The sequence below is a fragment of the Talpa occidentalis genome, unplaced genomic scaffold (genome assembly GCF_014898055.3).
Source record: "Talpa occidentalis isolate TD23 unplaced genomic scaffold, MPIMG_talOcc4v2.1 talOcc4.9, whole genome shotgun sequence".
NCBI classification, from domain to species: domain Eukaryota; kingdom Metazoa; phylum Chordata; class Mammalia; order Eulipotyphla; family Talpidae; genus Talpa; species Talpa occidentalis.
Window position 1 is genome coordinate 102,098,448 of NW_023605305.1, and position 22,879 is coordinate 102,121,326.

The window sequence follows — 22,879 nt, forward strand, 5'->3', positions numbered from 1 at the left end:
CCTCTTTATTGAGGATCTCAAAAATCTTTACCTAGCCCCTAGCAGATTTACCAAAATACCGGATGGTCTCACTCATAGCAGGAATTTAGAAAACCTAAATAAGGGACCAGGAAAAAGGCCAATTAATACAGAGTAAAAATCAAAATCAACAAGCAACTATAAACCAGAGACACACTATGGGGCAGGGGGTTGGCAGGGAGAGGAAGGATTAGGGTCAAAATAAGGGGGGGGTGCAATTGTATGGGCAATATAACCAAAATGAAAATGCATGCATTGTGCAAAAATGAAAAATGATGTAAGAATTATATAAAATAAAATATTAAAATATATATATACTTTAGTAGGAACAATGCAATGAGGAAGAAGGACCTTTGGTAATATAATTCCCTATTTTGTGGACAACTTGGTATGACATATTGTTATAATCAAGCAACCTTCCCTGAATCATTTGCTCTCAACTATGCTTTCAATAAAAATTGGATAATAGTAAACTAGAAATTTTACTCTCTGGAAATCTCAATGGTAGTTATACAAGCTATGTGTATTAACTACTCTGCTAGGGATAAAATTAACATCTTTTATTAAAAAGGAAGAATCCAAAAGGATTTGTAATTAAATAATATTCTTTTGGGGGTTTTAATCAACCATGTCTTTCATTGTAACAGTTGGGAAAAGTTCTCAGATGATCCGCTAACTGATTTTGTACTATTCTGGCATCTTTAATTAATCTTTCAATTCTTTAAAATATTCTACTTTACTAAAGAGTGGGGCTACAATCAAATGAAATTTATATCTGTTTGTATTTCTCTTATCCTTGAACATGTACTAAGATTCTGGATAAATACCAAATGGGGTGTAAATACAAAAAGAGCATAGAAAGTTGAAATTAACTAAACTCATAGCATCTTCGGGACCTGAATTGAATGTTCAGTGTGTTCAGCAATGTCTTATTAAAATTCATTTTAGAATTGGAAGGGACTTTAGGGGCCATTTGTGCATCCAATTCCATCCTACTTTATGCAAAAGAATTTTTAACAACAATAAGCAATGTTCAAAAGATCATGGATGATATGTGAGTGAGTTAAAAATTAAACCCATAGAATTTCTTCCTTCCATGCCTCATTTGTCAATTCTCATGGTAAATCATTGTTTGTCATTAAAAAAAAAAAGCTCTTAATCTATTACCACATACATAGTCTTTTATGTTGTGAAGGGTCTTTGATTGTCTTCTTTTTCTCCTTTCATCCCTAATAAATAAATACTTTAATTTTAAGCACTATTTCAATAGATAACTTGAGGGAAGGGGCCAGGCACAGGTAAAACATTTATGAAAAGAATGTGTCTTTTCTCTGTCCTCTTTGGTTTATATGATATAGTGGAAGTCATGTAAAATTGAATAACATAAAGTAGATGAATAATAAGGGTACAGATTTAGCCACATAGTTAAGAAGTAGGATATATTGCACAAGCAATATTTTTAACACTAATTTACTGAAAAACAAACTACCATTTATTTAGCATTTACTGAAGACTAGACAGTGAACTTGGTGTTTCAAGTTGTTATTTAACCCTTATGAAGGAAGTATTATTATCCCCATTATATTACTGAGAAATGAGTGATTTAGACACATGCTTCAACCAATACAATAATTTATTATGAATTCAATCAAGAAAAGTTAGTGTTTGGACATGTAATAATCATTATACTGTTAAAGATATTTTCTTTGCATAAAAGGAAAATAGGAAAAACTAAGAAATGAAGGAAAGCCTTTTTTTAGGATAAGCAGAGTTTTCATTGTGATTTTAAATCAGCATTTAACTGACAGGACAATTTGAAAATCATCTCATATGTTTTTACAATGAGTTTTAAAGATCTCTGTATTTAAATTATTATATAATTTCAGAATAGTCAAGCCACACTTTAAAATATTTTATAATTCATGTTGCATTTTTGTAATTACCACGATTAGTTCGGATAGTGGAAGTTTTACCCTAGCAGTCACCATCTGAAACATTCCCTCTTTCACACTCAGATACTCATGTGTATGTGTGCAAACACATAGGCAAATGCTTTAATTTTCCCATTTCCAGAATCTTAGTTCAACTTCAGTGTTGACTCCATCATAATGTTAAACTGTAGCAGAGGAAATGAAAATTTCACAAACATCTTTTTTTTCCTGCTTTACTCACATAAAAATTTTTTTTCCCTTCTTTTACATTTGTTGGATAATCAGAAAGCCACTATATAAGGAGACATATGCAGCTATGTCTTAGACATAGGCTACAGCAGAAATAAAATGCTAAGGATAGCTAACTACAGATGTCTTTCTGTTAACATAGTACATGGAAACAAGATTTTTTTTTTGGGCCTCATGATTTTTGCAAAAAGTAAAAATGAGTCTAATATCCCTTACGTGTTTGGTGGAGCTGAAGCAATATGTTTTCTTGGACATGGAAATATGGCTATTTGGAAAGAGTAGTCCCCCACATCAGTCAGCAATACCATTTTCTTATATTGCTTTGAAACTTTTTCAAGAGAATTTTAGGTTAGAGTTTTGGTCCAATCTAGTTAAAATATACAGTCCCATCTGCTATCAGCTCTGCCTTTCTTTCTTGGTTATATCACATCACATCTACTACTCACTAAGTTGTCCATGCGTAATATATGACCATTCAGGATGAATCTGATCCAGAATGAGAGGGGAAAGAGTAATACATCTTTTCACTTTCTATTACCATCTATGTTGAATGCCCACCAGCTAGTTCATGGCCTTGTGAATTTTCTATATCAGGAGAGATTTGGACTGACTAAACCTTTTCATAGAGTTAGTGAAAAAATAGCTAGTTCCTGGAGAAAATTCAGGCTTGTCTTTCAACATACATGAAAGATTCATTATTGATTTAATGCAGACAGTAACATGTGAAAAACTCACAATCAATCATTAGTGACATTCCCTCATGTCTACTCCCTTCTCAGAAAAGTTCTTTTACCTTCTTACATTTATTGAAATCTTGTTCTCCCCTGAGATCACAGCTGTCTCTAAAGCACTTTCGAGCCTGCTGCCACACACCTCTGTCACTAAGCCCGGCAGTGGAAAAGTTGCCTCTTTGTCCCTAGTTGCAGTTTTCAAGACATTCTTCTTCTTTTCTCTCTACCTATAATATATCCCCACTCTTGGCTGATGGCCATGCTTCTGATTTCACTGAGAAAATAACAACAATGACAGGAGTGCTTCCCTGTACTTCTACTCCCCTCCATAAACTTTGTTTTCCCTCCTGTTCCTGTAGAGGAATTCTCTCTCTTCCTATTTAAAACTAACCTTTCACAGATTATTTCAGTCAGCATTTATAGCATGGTGTTATTTCTCCTGTTTTATGCATTTATGCAAAACAAATCCCTGAAATCATACTCCCTTCTAGGTATACCCCATTTCTCTCCTTAACAAAGGTCCTCGAATGTCTTCTTAAATAGCTTTTTGGCCATACTTTATTGAATCCATTAGGAAGACATCTACCAAAATCATTTATCGGTGTTATCAATCATTTTTATTTATAAAGATAATGACTAAAGTTCATATTCATATTAGTCATCACAGATGAGTGAAACTATCTGAATTTTAGGGTTTAAAGCATACAAATTTAAGGGTTTAAAACAAAATAAGTGTAGTATCTTACAATTTTGGAGGCAAACATCTGAGATAAATCTAAGAGGAAGTGTCAGTAGGACTGTATTTCTTTTTGAAGTGTCTGAAAAACTCTATTTCCTGACTTTCTAACTTCCAGAGAAAGCCTGCATTCCTTGGCTTTTGACCCCTATTCCATCTTTGAAGTACCTCTCTCTAATCTCTGCTCTGTCATCCAATCTTCTTCTGACTTTGACTATCTAGTGTTCCTCTTATAAGGGTCCATCAGAAAACCTGGAAACATTCTCTCTCTTCAAGGTTCTTAATTTAGTCATATATACAAATTCCATTGGCCATATAAGTCAACATTTCTGCAGTTTCTGGGGCATTAGGATGTGGGGGAACACAATTTTCTATAACAAAGTCCATAGACTTTTAAATATCATATTGGGCAAATAAAGAATTACAATTCAGCAGTAGAAAATATCTTCGGAAGTTATAACACAATTTATAAAGAAACTTTCTAATAATTAGTTTTGATTAAGCATAATCTAATACCTACACTCTTGTCTTGCTTTCTAACATTAGAAACCTGTGGACAGAAGCTAGTTAATGATGTATCAATTTTATAATAGAGAAGAGGAGATGCCTGGTGTCTTTCATGAAGAATTAAAATAGACGCCCTTTATATTTTCTGTAATGCTCAGAGTCCTTTACTCTCATTAGACAGATTGTAGAAAACAATATTATTCATTCATTTGTTCTTTAATAAATCTTCAAAAATTAATGAAAGAGGATACAAATAAATGCTGAACATGCTGCAATGCTTAGAATATGTTTTTAGATTTACTTTTGTGTCAATATACCCATGACTGAATTGCAATGATTTTCTTAATGATATTAACTTTGTTTTTACCTAGTATAGTAAAGGAAGCCTAGAATTTAGCTTTAATATTAGCAACTAGAAGGTCTTTTAGCAGAAGAAAGGGAGATGAAAGAGTGATGAACTACATTTTAGAAGATAAAGATGCTCCCTTTTAGGGTGACCTCCAAATAAAAGAATATGTGGTTCTCTCATTTTATATATCAGGAAACAGAAACCAAAAAAAATTGTTGAGTTACCCAAAATGATGCCACTAGATATTTTGCACAGTTGGTATTGTGCTTTTACTTTCTTAACTCCTAATTTAATACTCTGTCTAAACCACTACAAAATTTCCAATTTCCTAATTACTATACAATTTTCTCTGCTTTGACATGGGTTCATTCTTCCTTTATCTTTGTTTTATATGTTAAATTAGTATTTGGTTGAGTTCCATGAGAAGTATCTTTCCAAAATAAATAACTATGTCCAAATAGACAAAATATAATCATGTTTCCATTGCTTCTCTATCTGCAAAATAAAGACACAAGTAAAAAAGGAAAAATAATTTTACAGATTTTTTAATGTTTTTTTCTTTCCTCCTCTTTCTTCTTACTATGTGACTTTAGAGATTAGTTGAGCTGTATTAAATACCTGTTGTAAAAGTGAATGACAACATTTAGAATAGACTGGTAACCAGGTCTCAGATTAATGCATATAGTTGTGTGTGTGTGTGTGTGTGTGTGTGTGTGTGTGTGTATGTATGGTGTTTTTAAAGGCCAATCAGTTTCACTTGAAATGCTTAAATGTACATTGGCAAATGTATGCATCATGTGTGTAGTTTCAGTGTATTCCCAATGTGTAAGATATTTTTTTTAATATTTATTTATTTATTTATACAAGCACTGGGTACAGTCAGAAGTGCGGGAGGGTGAGAGAATTCACCAGAGCCAGAGCGGGGAGCAGAGCAGGCAGAAGGACTGAAGTATCCTGCTGAGGGGAGCAGCGGGCGGCAGGAGAGGTCTGCGCGCCATGTGGGACCCTCCTCCAGTGGCCGGGGAACAGCCAGGGATTGAACTGGCGCTGCAGAGGCTGCGGGCAGCTTCGCAACCCAGGGCTCAACTGCTGTGCCACCGGGGAGGCCCCCAATGTGTAAGATATTTATCTCCCTGTGATCCTTAATTTTCCTTCACTTCCATGCTACATATAAACTTATTATAATTTCATGACTTCTTCAATTCTTATTCCATTTTTATTTCAGAAAAGGTATTTAAATTTGGAGCCTTTTCTTGCTTTGACTCACAGGGAAGTCGTGATGCATTGGCACCACTAAGGCACACACACCATAAGTAAATTATTGATTGATTCCTTTGACTTGAATTTCTGATATTTACAAGATACAATTGCAATAAAGCTAACTCCATTCTACCTATGTTTTCTTTTAATCTTTAACATTTTCTATATGATAGTATTGGACTCATATAATATTACAGTGCAAATATGAAGTCAATGTTGCATTTCTTTCTATGGTACTATTATAAAAGTATATAGTAAAATAATAATTCAACAGAATATTTTCAATCCTTTCAAAAAATCTCAGTTCCTAAAAAGAGATGGAAAATTATAGATACTATAGTGATTTATCAAATAAGACTAAGACATTACTTAAAACAATTATAATCAAAACAAATTATAAATTAATAAAATGTTCACTCTAATAACCTATGAAAATAAAATAGGCATGTACACATATAACGAATAAGGAGATAGACTAACTTAGCCACCAAGTATCATAAAACATACCAAGTAATTCACAGGAGTTTTAAGTTGCATCCCAGAGTCACCAAAAGTCAAAAATAGCACTAAGGATCATGTGATAGGATAGGAAAATAATAAAAATTTGTAAAGGGCAATCTTGTCATATTCTTCAAGATAAATAAACTGATACAAAAGTTCTAAGCCTTGAAAACAAGGTTCTTAAAATCTCTCACATCTCTGCTCTAATATCTGATAGTGGCAGGAACCAAAATCAAAGATTGTATTCATGCATCATTTGACCCAGGATTTTAAATTTTTAGATGCTCCTAGACTTATTTTTTCCTTCATATCTTCATTTATTCATTCAACAAATACTCTTTATCACATGCTAGTTGCTACATGGGAAAAGATAAAATAATGGCCAAACACAGAGCCTGACCTCAGCTGTATTACAATTTACTGGGAGAGACACAATATAATAAATGTCCAGTTAAGAAAAAAAGAACATGGTAAGTGTAAAAAAAAAAAGTGGTTGGAATAAAAGTGTTTTGCAAATGTGGAGGAGAAAGAAATCTAATTCAGTGGGTTCAATGAACACCTATTCTATGAAAATCTGTGCCAGTGGCTATAGATGCAAAAATAAATACAACATGAGTCTCTTCTTACAGAACTTGTTATTTATCAAGCTATCTCTGCCTGGGGCCTAAGGAGTGTCAGGGAAGAATTTATGGAAGAAATGACATTTGAGTTGCGTCTTAAAATATGGGTGAAATTTTGACATATGGGGAAGAGGGAAAGAACTTTCCAGGGAGAGGCAAAACCATGAATGCAACAGCATCTGTGTTCCTCTTTCTGAACTTATTTTTATTCTTTTGAGAGCTTGGCATTAGAATAGCAGAAGGCATATATGCTTTACTACACCTTGTTTGTAAAGCAAAAAAAATAAATGTTCTTAGAAATCTATTTTTATTGTTTCAGGGTTTTTTTTAGTATTTTTATTAGCATCATTCAAATTACTTCATGTTACTTATAGAGATGGTCTTCTGTTGCCACTGTATCTTGGACCCCTTCTCTTCAAGAGGTCTTATAGGTAGCAGAAGTAAATTAAACCCCAGTATTGGCAAGTATTTTTGAAATAATACAGTTCTTAAATAATAGTTGTTCATGAGTAAGGTCTATAGTAGTTAATTATGTAGTTACTCTTATGTATTTTTGCCTTTCATGTTATCCAAGTGGGTTGAAGTGAGATATGACAGAATCAGGGCATGAGGTACTCAGGTGGATTTGCTTTATATGAGCAACATCATCAGAGATGTTATTAAGTCTCTAATTAGTGGTTAGACTTTGTAGAAGAGCAGGAAAACCAGTACAAACAGAAAACTGAGAAAAGCAATCCAAGAAGGAAGAACAGAGAAATTATGTTCATAAACGTGGTCATTTCTCCATGACAACTGTAGTTTGAGTTTTTGTGTCCAGTTCACATGTTTATGTCCTGAAGGCCAGTGTTAATGGTATTAGGTCACAGGACCTTTCAGAGGTAATTAGAGTGGAGACTGCATGAGTAGCACTGAGGATCTTACATAAAAGTTCCCAGAGAAATAGCTCACTCTTTCCAACAAATAAGGATATCAAACTCTGCATTCTGCAAGAGGGCCCTCACTAAAACTGGGACATGAGGGTGCCTTGATCTTGAACTTCTAAGTGTCTAGAGCTGTGAAAAATACACTTGTGATGTTGGCAAACTACCCATTTGGTCTTATTTCATCAGAGCTGCCTGAAGGGACTAAGACAATAGCCCTCTGCCCTGAACAATTTTATTTTATTTTTTTAAAGATTTATTTATTTATTTATACAAGCACTGGGTACAGTCAGAAGCGCGGGAGGGTGAAAGAATTCACCAGAGCCAGAGGGGAGATCAGAGCAGGCAGAAGGACCGAAATACACTGTTGAGGGGAGCAGCGGGCGGCAGGAGAAGTCTGCGTGCTATGTGGGTCTCTTGCTGGCGGCCAGGGATCGAACCGGTGCTGCAGAGGCTGTGGGCAGCTTCGCAACCCAACGCTCAACCACTGCACCACCTGAACAATTTTAGATTAAGCAATTTGAGTAAATATATTTTATTTTTTATTTTTTGAAGATTTATTTATGCATACAAGTGCTGGGGTACAGGCCAGAGATGCGGGGGATGAGAGGATTCACCAAAGACAGAGTGGGGAGCAGAACAGACAGACTGGCTGAAATACACTGCTGAGGGGAGCAGTGGGGCGAGTCAGGATAGGTCTGCTGCTCCATGTGTGCTGCTCTCTGGCTGGCTGGGGATCAAACTCGTGCTGCAGAGGCTGGGGATTGCTTCATAGTGTTGTGCTTAACCCCTTATGCCCCCAGGGAGGTTCGAGTAAATATATTTTAAACCTTCTTTCTTTAATACTTTTAGTTTTACTTTTTAATTCATATTATCTTTTTTTTTTTTTTTTTATTGAGGTGGCATTGGTTTCAGAGGTCTAGGATCACACCTCTTCAGATGTATGTCACCACACCACATACACCACCAAGGGGATGTCAACTACTTTATCACACCATTAAAAATTCTTTTATTGATGTGGTTTGATTCTGCTGTAATTGAGCTATCCTTTAGGTCTCTTTCTTCCTAGCAAATTTGTAAGTATATAAGCATGATGACAATTTTTTAAAAAGATTTATTTTTATTTACTTATGCACACAAGAACAGGGGTACAGGCCAGAGGTATGGAGGGTGGGGGGTGAGAGGATTTAGCAGAGACAGAGTGGGGAACAGAACAGGCAGATTGACTGAAATACACTGCTGAGGGGAGCAGTGGGTGAGACAGGAGAAGTCTGCTATACCATGAGGGTTAGCTCCCTGGCCAGGGATGGAACTTACGCAGCCATGGCTGGGGATAGCTTGATAGTGCTGAGACTTTAACCCCTGCGCCACTAGGGAAGTGTTGAAATTAGAATAGATATATGGAAATTAGAGCTTTTGCCAAAATTATGAACAAAATTACTAATTATTTTGTATGGCATTTACTTTATTGAAAGCTGAGCAGTGGGAACACCGAGATTGAAGGATCATTAGAGTCCCCCCCACAAACACACACTTAAATGTTTTATTATTCACTCTATGAGTCCTTAATATAGGCTTCTCAACAGACTTTGGATTTGGTCATAGGTTGATTAATGTGAGTGGAATATTTGCATAGAACTTTATGGCTTAAAATAGATTTTTAATTTATATCATCAATCACTATTTAAGTTCCATTGCTATGATATTTATTCCATAGCTATGAAACCTGAGCTTCAGAGAATTTAGGCCAGAAGCTGTACAGTGAGCATTTAAAACAGGTACTTGTGATGTCATAACTAGCTGCCTCCTTACATTGCCCTTAGTTTTGCATACAGTTTTTAAAACTGTATCTGAAAATTTTCATGATAATATTAACTTCATATGATAATCTTTCAAGGCTTTTAATTGATCAGTGGCATAGACTGAGTGGATTGATGATCAATTTTAGGTGGAATGAAATATTCAAAAACCACCATTTCAACCTCATGTTTTTTTTTTTGTTTTTTTTTTTTTTATAAATTTTATTGTTATATTCCCCATACAATTGCAGCCCCCCCATTCTGACCCCAATCCCTCCCCTCCCGCCCCTGCCCCCCTAAAAGAGTCTCTGGTTCATAGTTTTTTGTTGATTTTGATTTTCACTTTCTTATAGTTATTCATTTTCCTGGTCTCTTATTTAAGTTTTCTAGATTCCTGCTATGAGTGAGACCATCCGGTATTTTTCTTTTTCTTTTTGGCTTATTTCGCTGAGCATGATCCCTTCCAGCGCCATCCATGTTGCTGCAAATTGCATGTGTTTATCTTTTTTGAATGCTGAGTAATATTCCATGGTATATATGTACCACATCTTCTTGATCCAGTCATCTATTTTTGGGCATTTGGGTTGTTTCCAAAGCTTAGCTATTGTAAACAGTGCTGCTATAAACATAGGGGTGCAGGTGTTCTTTGGAATTGATGTTTCTGTGTCCTTTGGGTAAATACCTAGGAGTGGAATTGCTGGATCATATGGAAGCTCTATGTTTAGTAGGTCCAGAAATCTCCACACAGCTTTCCACATTGTCAACCTCATGTTTTTTATTTAAATCTGGTTCTAGGAAATGAGTGTTTAAATAGCTTTTGATGTTACTGTTTTAATGTCATTTTGAAATAATTTGTTCACATATATGCACACACACACATTCATACAAATGCAGGGATGATCTAAAGGCACAGTCATCTCACCTAATCTACCAAAGCAACTGTCTGGTTTGTATTTCTTTTCCCTTCTCATAATTTCCAAATAATTATTTTTGTAAACAAAATGATAGTAAATTAATATTTAAGTAAATGGAATGCCAAGTCTTTTCTTTTAAGCTGTCATTTTGCCATTCTCATTTTCCTTTATATATTTTCTTTTTTAAAAAAAAAAGATTATTTATGCATACAAGAACTGGGGTACAGGTAGGGGGGTGAGAGGATTCACCAGAGAAGAGTGGGGAACAGCACAGGCAGATCAACTAAAATACACAGCTGAGGGGATCAGCAGGTGAGACAGGAGAGGTCTGCTGCACCTATGTGGGTAGCTCCCTGGCTGGGGATTAAACTTGTGCTGCAGAGGCTGCGGATAGCTTCATAATGCTTTACTTAACCCCTTGCGCCACCAGGGAGGCACCCTTTATATATTTTCTTAGCACAAAAAATTGAGGTATTTCTAGTAATTTCCAGTCTAAAACCTTTAAGGATATTCCTGCTTGGAAAGAGTGAGCAATGAATATGCAGGGCTTTTTATAAGCAGTCCTCTCAGATCGCTCCTGTATCTCTTTAGCACACCAGCAATTCCTTTCATATGGGAAATGAGTTTTCACTTTACTTTTCACTTGAGAATTTTTCATTAAATAAAAGATTTACAGCAAAAACAAGAAACATGTTGGCTGTCAGCCCCACTAGATTAATAAGCAGTCTTGTTCAAGAAGCAGTGTGTGACAGGTGAATGGCGAGAAGGCTGAGTACATGGATCATGAAGGCAGAAACCAGAGGGAAGGAAAAGGTGGTACATGAAGAACTACAAAATTGAAGCTTCCAAATGCCAAACACCAAAAAAAAAAAAAAACAAAACCAAAAACCTAGCCTCATAATATAACCCTCAGTTCTCATCAAGTTTATGATCTCAGAATCTATACCTATGAAATAATCTGCTAATTTTATTTTATTTTTTTAAAGATTTATGTATTTATACATACAGGAATTGGGGTAAAGGCCAGAGTTGTGGGAGGGTGAGAGGATTCACCAGACAGAGTGGGAAACAGAACAGGCAGATTAACTGAGGGGAGCAGGGGGCGAGTCAGGAGAGGTAGAGGTCTGATGCACCATGTAGGTAGCTCCCTGGTGGGTGATTGAGCCTGTGCTACAGTGGCTGCAGCTAGCTTCATAGGTTGTGTCTTAACCCCTTGTGCCACTAGGGAGGCCCAATCCGCTAATTTTAAAGAGTGATCAAATATTAAACTGTTTCATCATCCATTCTGGCTGCTGCAACAAGTTGCCATGGACCAGGTACAAATTGCCACGGACTAGGTACAATTCTGGATGCCTGACGTTCAGAATGAGAGCATCAGCGCTGCCAGCTAAAGGCCCTCTTTCAGAAAGCGGATTTCTCCTGTGTCCTTATTTGTTGGGAAGAGTGAGCTCTTTCTCTGGGGCCTCTTATGAAAGAACCCTAGTGCCACTTGTAAGGACTCCATCCTCATGATCTGATCCTCTCCCAAGATCCCACCTCTCATACCATAACATTGGGCATTAGATAGATTTAAATTGAGTGAAGGGGGACATAAACATGTAGACCATAGCACAGAGTTCTGGAGTTTAAACAAACAAGTTTTAAGAACATATAAGGTGGGGCCTTCCTGGTGGTGCAAGGGGTTTAGCTTCAGCACTATGAAGCTGTCCTCAGCTACTGCAGCACGAGTTCCATCCTAGCCAGGGAGGTGACCCACATGGCGAGCAGACCTCTCCTGTCTTGCCCGCTGCTCCCCTCAGCAGTGTTTTTCAGTCAGTCTGCCTGTTCTGCTCCCCATTTTGTCTCTGGTGAATCCTTTTGCCCCCCCCCCATTCCCCGCACCTCTGGCCTGTACCCCAGTTCTTGTATGCATGAATAAATAAATCTTTTTTTTTAAAAAGAACATATAGGCCCTCATTTTATAGGGGAAGACATGAAGATCACAGTCTTCCCAAAGTCATTTATATATGTATATAGTCAGGGATGAGAATTTAGGGACCCTGAATTCTGCCCCATATAGTCCCCACTCTTGTGCTACTTTCCTCCCAGCAGCACATCCATCAGCTGTCACAGCAGTCATTTTTGAAAGAGAACACTTGCAAATAACAAGGAAAAATAATTTTTAAAGAAAAATAAAGGAAAGTGGTACCCTTATAAACTTTTCAAGTTGCCATGAGAAAGAATATTTACATTCTCCAAAATAAAAATGTAATTGTGGTAAGGAGATAGGTTAAAATGAGAATAGCAAGTCATTTGCTCTTTCAAAACATAAATGGGCTGCCTTGAACTTTTCACTTTTTACCATATCAGGGCTGACTGGTACGTAATTATAGGGTCTTTCCAAATGCCATCCATCCATATTTTCTGTTCTAATTTGAATTGATCCAGTTCTAAAGAGAATTTCTCTGGCAGATAGGAGACACAGAAGAAGGTAAATTTTTTAGGTGAATTTTAAAGCAAATGGATAGTGATCTCAGTTTCTTTCTCTTGCTTTTTTAAAAATCAGTTTCACTTTAAAATTGTAAGAACAAGAACTTCAGCTAGATTTACATACAAAAGCCATCTCTCACCAATTTAGGTCTTTGATGATTTTTAGTAACACCAAAACACAAGTCACTTACACATATTATATTATGAAGCATATTATATTAATATTATATTATATTACAAAATTTTCCTAGTTCTCATCATATCTAATAACTTTAAAGCAATTCTCTTTCTACTAAATTTTTATTTAGGTAAAATTGGCTTATAACACTTTATGATTCAGAGGTACAGGTTCACACCTCTTCAGATGTATGTTACCACACCACACCCACCATCAAGACTCCCACAGTCCTCCACAAAAGCATCTGTCTTATTTAAGGCAAAAGTTCTAACTGGCCAGCTTGTTAACAGAAAGAACAGTTTGGTGTTGAAGATTATTGCTGAATCATTGTTATATTTTATGCTTGTAGTATGAGCAAGTACTGTGGTGATAAGTTTATTAATGTATTTCTAGGTAAGAAAATAATGGCTCCTATCTCAAACTAAACTTACCAGGGCATTTTGCAATACATTTATCCTACAAGTATAATAACTGCTTTAAAGTTCAACAGTCATTGCAATGTGTCACTATGTCCCTACTGCCTCTTTTAAACTTGTTCCCTAAGTGTCTGACTCTGGTGTAAATCTTCTGTTTGAAACCTACACAGTCACATTTATATTCTCTTTTCTTCGTAGTTCAGCATTGCAGAGCAGAGAAATTCATGGTTCTGATTCACAGGGATTACGATATTGCTATAATGTTCAAACAGTATCTGCTAAAAATCTTGAAAAGAAGAAGAGGTGTACTCTTGTGCTATCAAGGTCATTACTGAACTCTATGCATTCAGTTTAAAAGCACAGAGATGCCACCTAGCAGCCACCCTCAGGAATTTCCTACACAGAAACAGTCCTTTCTGTATGAATCTGAGCAATAATTGAATTCCTACAAGCTTTCAGTCTCTTAAAATTTACTTATTGAATGAATGATGATTTGGCATATTGCCCATAGTGAAGACACTCCATTACAAATGAAATTAATTCATATCTCTTAAAATAGGCAACGTGATATATTCATGAGTTTTCTAAATGGAACTGGAAGCTTGTTAATTAGATTTTAATTGAGAAAATATAATTTTCCTAATTTTACTGAGAGGAAAATTGATAATCTATCAATGTAAAAATACAAATAATTAATTAGTGGTGAATTGCGTTCCTTTGCTGAAAGAAAATACTAATGTTGCCAATATTCTGATCCATTAACTGAGAGAAAAAGTAAGTGCATGCTGAAAATAATTCATCCTATGAATATAGAATTTTTTTTTAATTAAGGAGTAAACTTGACTTTCAGTTAACTTATTTTACCATAAGATGGCGATGCTTAAGCACTATAAAATGGCATGTAATAAGTTTCAATCTCAAGAAAGATGATCATAAACATATAGCCTTCCATGAAATGGAATTGATAGTGTTGTTAGAAAGTCTTTTTGTCTTTAAACAAATTAATGTTTAATGAATGCTTTCTAAGATTTAGATTTCTAATATTTGACAATGACAATCCTGTCCCTTACAAAAATCTATTCAATTTTGAGAACTCTTCAATTTTGCCTATTTGGGTGTATCCATGTATGATTATACATACTTTTTCTATAAACACAAAGTATAATAATATAAAATGCTTACCTAAATTTATTTATAAGTTTGATCATTAAATTTATCATTCATAATATAGTAGTATGTTAAAAAATAGTCAACTATTTAGGATTTCCATAAACTTAAGTGTTATCATTTAAAATAATTACTTATTTGCCCAAAACCTGTGTGTACTATATATTGGGATTTTAATTTTCCAAACTTACTTACATTATGAATGCTAATTTTATTTTCTAAACACTTACATAGTTGGTACAACAGTAAATAGAAATTGAAAAAAATTAGTAGTTCATAACCTAATTGTCTTAGCTTGAAAATCGTGCCATTTGTGATGGGGACAATATATTTTGAAGACAATAGTTTGATAAAAATATGCAAAAGAAGCTTTTATTCACTTTTTATAACAAAGTTTTGTTGATTTTGTCCAGAAACTTTCCGCGATGTTAAAATTACTTGTGTGACTATTTTTATATTCTCTATAAAGTCTATGTGATGTAAAACAAAATACCATCTTCTGTTCTTTGCACATTGTATTGCAGTATCTAGATGCTGAAAAGGACTGTTTGAAAAGTTAATGTATGCCTTTCCTTCCCAGGATTTCTCCTTAGTTGTACCAAATAGCCACTGTTAAGTCTGACAAAAAGTCTTATATTGTTGAATACAGAAATAAACTTATCAATAGTAGAAAAGATCATATTGGCTTATTTTGGAGGATTTACCTCCATATTTAACAGAAGCTCTTCTTGGTTTTTATTTATCTAACTTGGGTGCAAGAAGTGAAGATATTTATGCATTAAAAATATCAGACAAGTCAAATTGCATGCAATTGTTAATAAAAATCTACATTTTTGAATTTATTTTAAAGAATAAAAAATAGTGACATTCAGTCAAATTTTTTTCCTTCTGTGACTTACTAATTAGTATTGCTCTTTAAAATTGAGATATATAGTGTTTTCAAAAGTTGTAACCAACATAACATACTGAGATTGGTGGTGGAATGTGTCACCATAGATGCAGAGACCAAAAAAGAAAGTAAAAGATTTACAAATTATAAGAAAAAAATTAGCAGTTACCTAGATGTGCAGTCAAAATGCTTTCAAACTACCCTTTAGTATGTAAAATAGCCCATTAATATCATTAAGATGTATGAAGATTTCACAGTGACACTCTCAGCACCACCATACCTTTAAAGTGAAATGATTTTTATTCTCATCAGGTAACTCTAAATAGGAAAAGTACATAGAAATTATAATAAGTATATATGACATGAGTCAAAGCTTTCAGTGTATACTTCTTAAGCCTAAAAACATTGAGTCAGCCACAGTATTAGGTTATGACTGGTTTCATCTTAGTTCTATTTGATTATGAAAGACACTTAATTTCTCTACATACAGATGATGTAAAGCTTTTAAAGCAACTATACTATATTGCAAAATACAGCTTAAAACGGTTTTGTAACAAGGCATCATTTTTCCAGTTGTGTCAAATTGCTCTTGACCAGTTAAATAAGTAAGATAACAAAGGAATTGCATCTCTTACTCTTTGGACCAGGTAGATGCCTTGTCTCTTACTCCAGATAAATACCACGCTCTAGAATGCTGAACAAATTACCACCAATTACCTCACTTTATCTCACACACTGCTCAAAATATTTCTCTATATTTTTCTACCTTTTAAAAAAAAAATCATCAAAAAGCTTAGCGTTCACTTTAATTGCCAGTACTGGATCATTTTCAGAGTTCAACAGCTAGAAGAAAAACTCATCCTTCCTAATGCCCTGCTTACTTTCCTGGGGTTCTCACTTTCTGTTTCTTAACCCTGCTCATCAGAACTTCCTCAGGGCCCCCCTAATTTTCTTAATAACAGGAAGAAAGCAAATAAACACAGGCCCCCTCAGCAAAGCCTCTCAGCAAAGGGCTGAGAGTAGAGCTCTGCTGCTCTGCCTGTGTGTGTTACAAGCAGCATCCCAAATGTTTTGGACACAAACCGCAGCACGTCGGCGACGGGTGTATTATTGACCAAGATCTGCTGGAAAAAACGCTTCTGTGCTTTCAACAAAGGAACAGCTCCCCATTTGCATCTCCTCATACATGTTTACAAATGGTATTGTTTCACCTGCTAACTCCTTTGCATTACCCATCTGACTTCAGAAGACAACATAAACACTTGGATATAGAATAAGCTAAATTCCCCAGAGAGCCGCATAGCCGGCTGCCCAAGCACATTATATTTGCTCCTGGTCCCTCCCCCCTCTCTCCCCAAGACTCTACCTTGAGGAGCTGCTCCTCCGGTAGTTCACCTTGCTATTTCCAAGCAGTGGGGGTACGCCAGGCACCACAAGATAGCTAGAAGAGCTCTCTCTCGTGCTGCCTTTTAATTTTTTTTTGCATCTTTATTTGCATTTTTGGGTCTGTTTGCTCCATATTGCACATTCATTTCAAACAAGAGTTAAAATATTGCTCCTACCTTGGAAGGATCTAATCCAGCGAGCAAAGACAGCAGCAGGAGATTGAGTAGGTTGGATGTCGCCTGCATTCTGATCTGGGTTTTTTTCCTCCTCTTTACTCTCTTTTATGGAGCCACTCCACTCTCACTGCAGAGACCTTTTCCTCGTCAGTTGCACTTTCCGCCTGCCAGTCAGAGCAGAGTGGAGACGCAGGCGGTAACAGGAGCCGTAACAGTAGCAGCAGCAGCCGCCCTGGGGGGCGATCATTCTGCAGGCATTCTCAGAGCTGGGAGTCGCGAGCTGAGAGGATGGGCTGGGCTGCAGTGGGCGCTGACCGAGGCTGAAGTGCCTCCAACCCGTGCGCCCCAGTTCACCCTCTCTCCTGCTGCTATCTAGCCAACCCACCTCAAAAGTTTTGACCCAAGAAAAAAGATAAAGGAAATAACTGTGCACAGAGGTGTGGAGACCTGGACAACGGATATGACATCACTACAGCTCCTGGGGGTTTGGGGGGATATTTTGCGGGGAATTTGTTATCCAAACAAGAATTGACTCTTAGGCTCCAATTCAGCATTTGCTGGCAACTTGAGCTGCAGAGAAGTAAAGAGTCAGCTAGATACGGGATTATGAAACAAATAGTGCCTAGAACCTTCTGCTGTCATTGACAGAGGTCTTGATGTGTATTTAGTGCTTTAAACAAAGTTTGCAATGGAGAAGGGGAAATTATTTTCTGTCCAAGGCGTATAGCCTGTAGTTGTTATATATGGATATATGCACTGTCATTTAGTGAAAGCCTATGGAAATTTTCTATTTAGTTAAGTATTAATGGGTATTTGTGTGTCTTGGAGTTTGGTGATCTGAAAAGGCTATGCATAAATAAATGCAAAGGCTTTCCCTTTTTTTTTTTTTCTTTAGTTATAAATGGAATTTTCCATTAGTGACCTCCGCAAATGAAATCTCTCCCCCTCATACAGCCATACTCAGAAATATAATTTCCCTGTCAATCTGACTTGTGTTTTTGCTGGAAGAAGAATTCAGTGATGGATGGATAGAGGGATGGGAATGTGATCATTTTTAAACTTCCAAATATTTCTGTTTTCTAGAGCTAAAGAGACAAAATACCTTCATCACAAGAGTAAAGAGAAAAGGACAAAGTAGGTCTCTCATGCACTCTGCATGGTTTAGCTAACCTCCAGCAACTTTATCTGAAGCTGGAAAAAGTATGTGCGCTCAGTAAGGTGAAAAGCTGGGGAGGCTTTAGCAACCACTCTGAAACTTACCTCTGAGATAGTCATGCCTTTCAATATTCCTTGACCCAGGTTTTCTGTTGATTTTTCAGGAAATGATATAACTTCTGCATTATATGTGAACTGGAAATATGGGCATTGCATCTACTTAAAAAAAAGATTATTCATTTGGGACGCATGTTACATGTTTAAATACCTTCTGGAATTTCAGATAGTGGCTATCTAAAACATGATAATTTAATATTTTAATGAGTTTATCTTAAGTGTAATTGCCATTCTAAATTTGTATGTGAACTCAAGTTCATAATAAAGCTGTTACTATATGAATGATAAAAATTTTTGAGTAGAATCTATAGCACTCTTTTAGTGAAAATGCTTTATTTTTAATATTACATATCACAATTAGGATTCAAAAACTTTTGAAAGTTATGACCCTAGGGATTTGCATTACGTTGTACCTATTTTTGTCCTCATATTAAAAATGATTGCATATATGTCTGATTACTTGAGATCTTTTCCTCTATAAAACAAATAACAAGAAGGAAAAAATGAAAAATTGCTTTTAGAGAGATGGATGCATAGAGAAGTGATTGTACAATAACTGAAAGAAGGTAGAATTATTTGGGGACTGTTTGCTTAATGGTAATTCTAACAATTATAACCAAATTGGTAAATGCCATTTTTATGAGAAAACAAACTTACTTTTGAGTTAATAGATAAAATTACAGTTATGTCTGACATTCCTTGGAATGACATTCTAGAACATACTTGAGATGAAGTCCTTTTTCTTTTTTCAGATTTACTTCTTAATCTCTGTCTTCCTATCTGTACACTATCTATATCTATTTATGTTTGTTTCTTTCTTTGATAACTTATTTCCTCAATAATTCATACATAAAAATTTGAAAATTTTATCCTTTATCAATTTTTAAACCTTTTAAATCACTGAACAATTTGTAAAAGAATTAGTCAAAGTGCTTTAGTAGCTGGATGGTTATAATAGTGCATCTTTATTATCTACACTCAGTACAACATAATTGCTTATTTGTTTTTTTTTACATGTGCTTTTTTTTTCTCTTTTCAGAATATTTTCAATCCTTTCTTCCCATCTGCGCATCTCAGCAGGCAGTATAGCATGCTTATTTGTGAATGTGAAGTTTGCTTAACAGACACACAAAATATAATATGAAAACATATTATAATATAAAAATATAATATGAACTAGCCATTTCAATTTTATTACTTCAAGATCAGAAGATAATCTTTTAATAATTTTTTTCTGGGAATATAAATTATTCTGATCTCATACATGGTTCACAATATTAATGACTAGACCAAAACTCCTGCATAGGCATATTTTTTCCTTTACGTTTCCATATTTCTTTTTTCATGGCACTAAAAGATCATTTATAACAGAGAATTAATAAGAAGACAAATTCCATGAAACTTTATGGAAAAAAAATGTGTCAGAAGATGATAATACTTAGAAATCCAGTGTAAGTAATGTAGGGTAATTATGTTACAAATGAAAACAGATGATCTTAGCATACTTACAACATACTTGCCACAAGAGAAGCTTAGTCATTTGTAGGGAACAATCAAGTTTATTAATAAATCAAAAAGTCTAATTGCTTCTCAGCCTTTTGGCTAAGAAAGTACCTATCTGTTCTTATCTATTAAAATCCTATTGAACCTCACATGGAAAAACAAAAGCTGAAACTAAACAATACAAATTCACCAATACCCTACTACATTCTATCTTTTAAAATACAACAAAATAAAATTGATAGTTTCTCTTAAACATAAATCAATTGCTTTAGTAAATCTTTTTTTTTTTTGCAGTAATGCTCTCTTATAGTTCCATGTAATCAATTCAACACAGTTAGACCACATCATCTTATCTGTATGTAACAAGTGACATAGCATTTCTCCTTGTAAGAAAAAAAGTCCATGAAGCTCTTTGTAGCTTGTGTCCCCATCAGCTATTCAAAGGAGGGCTATGTGAAGAAAATGACATATCTAATTTTGTTTTCAGTCATTTCTGATTTGTTACTGTATTTTAAGTTTGTAATTGGAACTTAGAGCAAAATAATAAAATGTGATGTATTGCATGCATTTAGAAATATTGCATTTTTCAATACATATATAAGAAAATATTTGATATTTATGTCTCTAATTAAAGTTGGCCTTCAATGACTACAATGGGCACAAAATTGCTTTGAAGTTTATGAGACACACAAACTTTAACCAATGTCTAGAGATGTATGCAGAAATAACATTTATATGAATTTGTGTACATATGCAACACCTAGAATAAAGAATGTAACTTTTTATATATTTATGCTCAGTATTACAAAGATAAATTCTTAACTATATAGTGGTAATTTTGTTAGCTGACTGTTTTAGGTATGTTAGCCTTCTTTTGATAAAAGAGTGTATGATATGCTTATATCATGTATTTTGTACTCTTTGACGTATCTAGAGATGTTCCATAATGTTTAAAAAAAAATTGCTGTACCTATTTTTGTCACTTGTTATTTAACCCTGATAGATTTAGTTATTTTAGAAAAAAAAAATAAAAAGTTATCCAGCAGATAATATTAACCCTTGAGAGAAATTTCACTTTTCACTAAACAATGAGAATAGTCTTTGATTCACTTCTTTTTTTTTTTTTAAGATTTATTTTTATTTATTTATACAAGCACTGGGTACAGTCAGAAGCATGGGAGGGTGAGAGAATTCACCAGAGCCAGAGCGGGGAGCAGAGCAGGCAGAAGGACTGAAGTACACTGCTGAGGGGAGCAGCAGGCGGCAGGAGAGGTCTGCGCGCCATGTGGGACCCTCCTCTGGTGGCTGGGGAGCAGCCGGGGATTGAACCGGTGCTGCAGAGGCTGCGGGCAGCTTCGCAACCCAGCGCTCAACCGCTGCGCCACCGGGGAGGCCCTTGATTCACTTCTTTAACCTGTCACACTTTTATTTTTCCTTTCTTTGCTCCTCTCCCATCCCCTCCCATCCTCTCTCTAGACTTTTTCTCCTTTGCATCCTTTTAATCCATTTCTATCTAGATCCCCTACCTCTCCTAACTAGCTTATCTGAAATAACACCCCCCAAATGATTTTTTTGTTATTATTGTTGTTATTTTTGTTGTTATTATTGTTGTTATTTTTCATTAGGTTGTTCATTTAAGCTCTACTTCCATTACAAGTCTGTGTGTTTGGTGTTTGTGGTCAAAAACAATCATATAGAATAGTGCCTGGCACCTTCTATTCACTTAATAATAATTGAATGAATGGATGAATTTTCAACCCTGACTCCATCATGCATGATATTTATGTACCTCAAGTGTGTTGGGTGTCACTAGCTTGATTACCCATAGTTATCTCAAACTAAATACTTCAAGTGAATATTTTTCCCAAATTATTTTAGTTTGTAGCACAGTTTTCTTCCCATTGCAAAATAAGAAGTATGGAAATAGACTTATTTCTTACTCATCTTTATCCCTACTTTCAATCCATTAAAGTTACTGTTTGCTTTTTTCTCTATAATGTCTGTAAATCCACCCCACTTCTCTGTGTATACCTATATCAAGACCTCATTTTACATCATCTGACGTTTTACAGTTGTTCCCTTCCACTGACTTCACCAGTTTTTCTTTAGCTTCTTTCAATCTGCAATTTATTATCCACATAAGACCTGAGGTGATTGATTTAAAGACTAATTTGTCCATGTTGCTGCTCAGATAAAGACCTTCAGTGAATCCCTATTTTCTAAAAGATCTGTTGAAGACCCCTTAAAATGGCTTACCCCAAGCCCTGCACATGTCTCCTCTCTTCCTTTCCAGTCTCTTATCTATCATGTCTCGCAATTTGAAATTAATTATCCAGGGAAATTTTAATATTTGTAGTTCACTTATGATCATTCTCCTTTGCCATAAATAACTTATTTTCCCTGGGGAAAAAGCCCTATTTTTATTTTAAATTTCATTTTAAATGTCATCTCATTTAGAAATCCTTTCCTGGGGAACACACATGTCTCTTCTCAGTTTGTTTCATAAAATTTTGTGCATACATTTGTCATTGTATTTATCACACTTAGTTATAACAACCTAATTTTGTTTCTCTTTAATTGGTTGTAAATTTCTTGAGGATGTTTAGGCTATCAATTTGTGCTTAATTAACCCTTCTGAAATTTAGTGGCTTAAAGCAAAAATATATCATTGAGTCTCATGTTTCTGCAATTTTCACTTGAGGTTTCTAATGCAGTTTCAGTCAGTTGGAGACAATAATCACCTTAGAGGTAGACTTGGGTAAATAAAAGATGACTAATTTGCTTGCAGTGCATTCTACCTGTCACCTACGAGCTCTGGTAGAGGTGTTGACTAGGTTACCTCCTTGTCATCATTCTATGTGGCTTATGTTTGTTTAACTTGGTAGTTA

The 22,879-nt window shown here is 35.2% G+C and overlaps 1 protein-coding gene across 1 annotated transcript in view; it reads right to left on the minus strand.

The window, feature by feature from the left end:
- Positions 1–17,603, minus strand: part of OLFM3 (olfactomedin 3) — a 180,303-nt gene extending 162,700 nt beyond the window's left edge. Inside the window, exon 1 of the mRNA XM_054691848.1 lies at positions 17,217–17,603. Within this exon, the coding sequence (XP_054547823.1) occupies positions 17,217–17,285 (69 nt within the window). The 5' untranslated portion in view covers positions 17,286–17,603. The remainder of the gene's footprint in view (positions 1–17,216) is intronic.
- Positions 17,604–22,879: the final 5,276 nt, after the last annotated feature.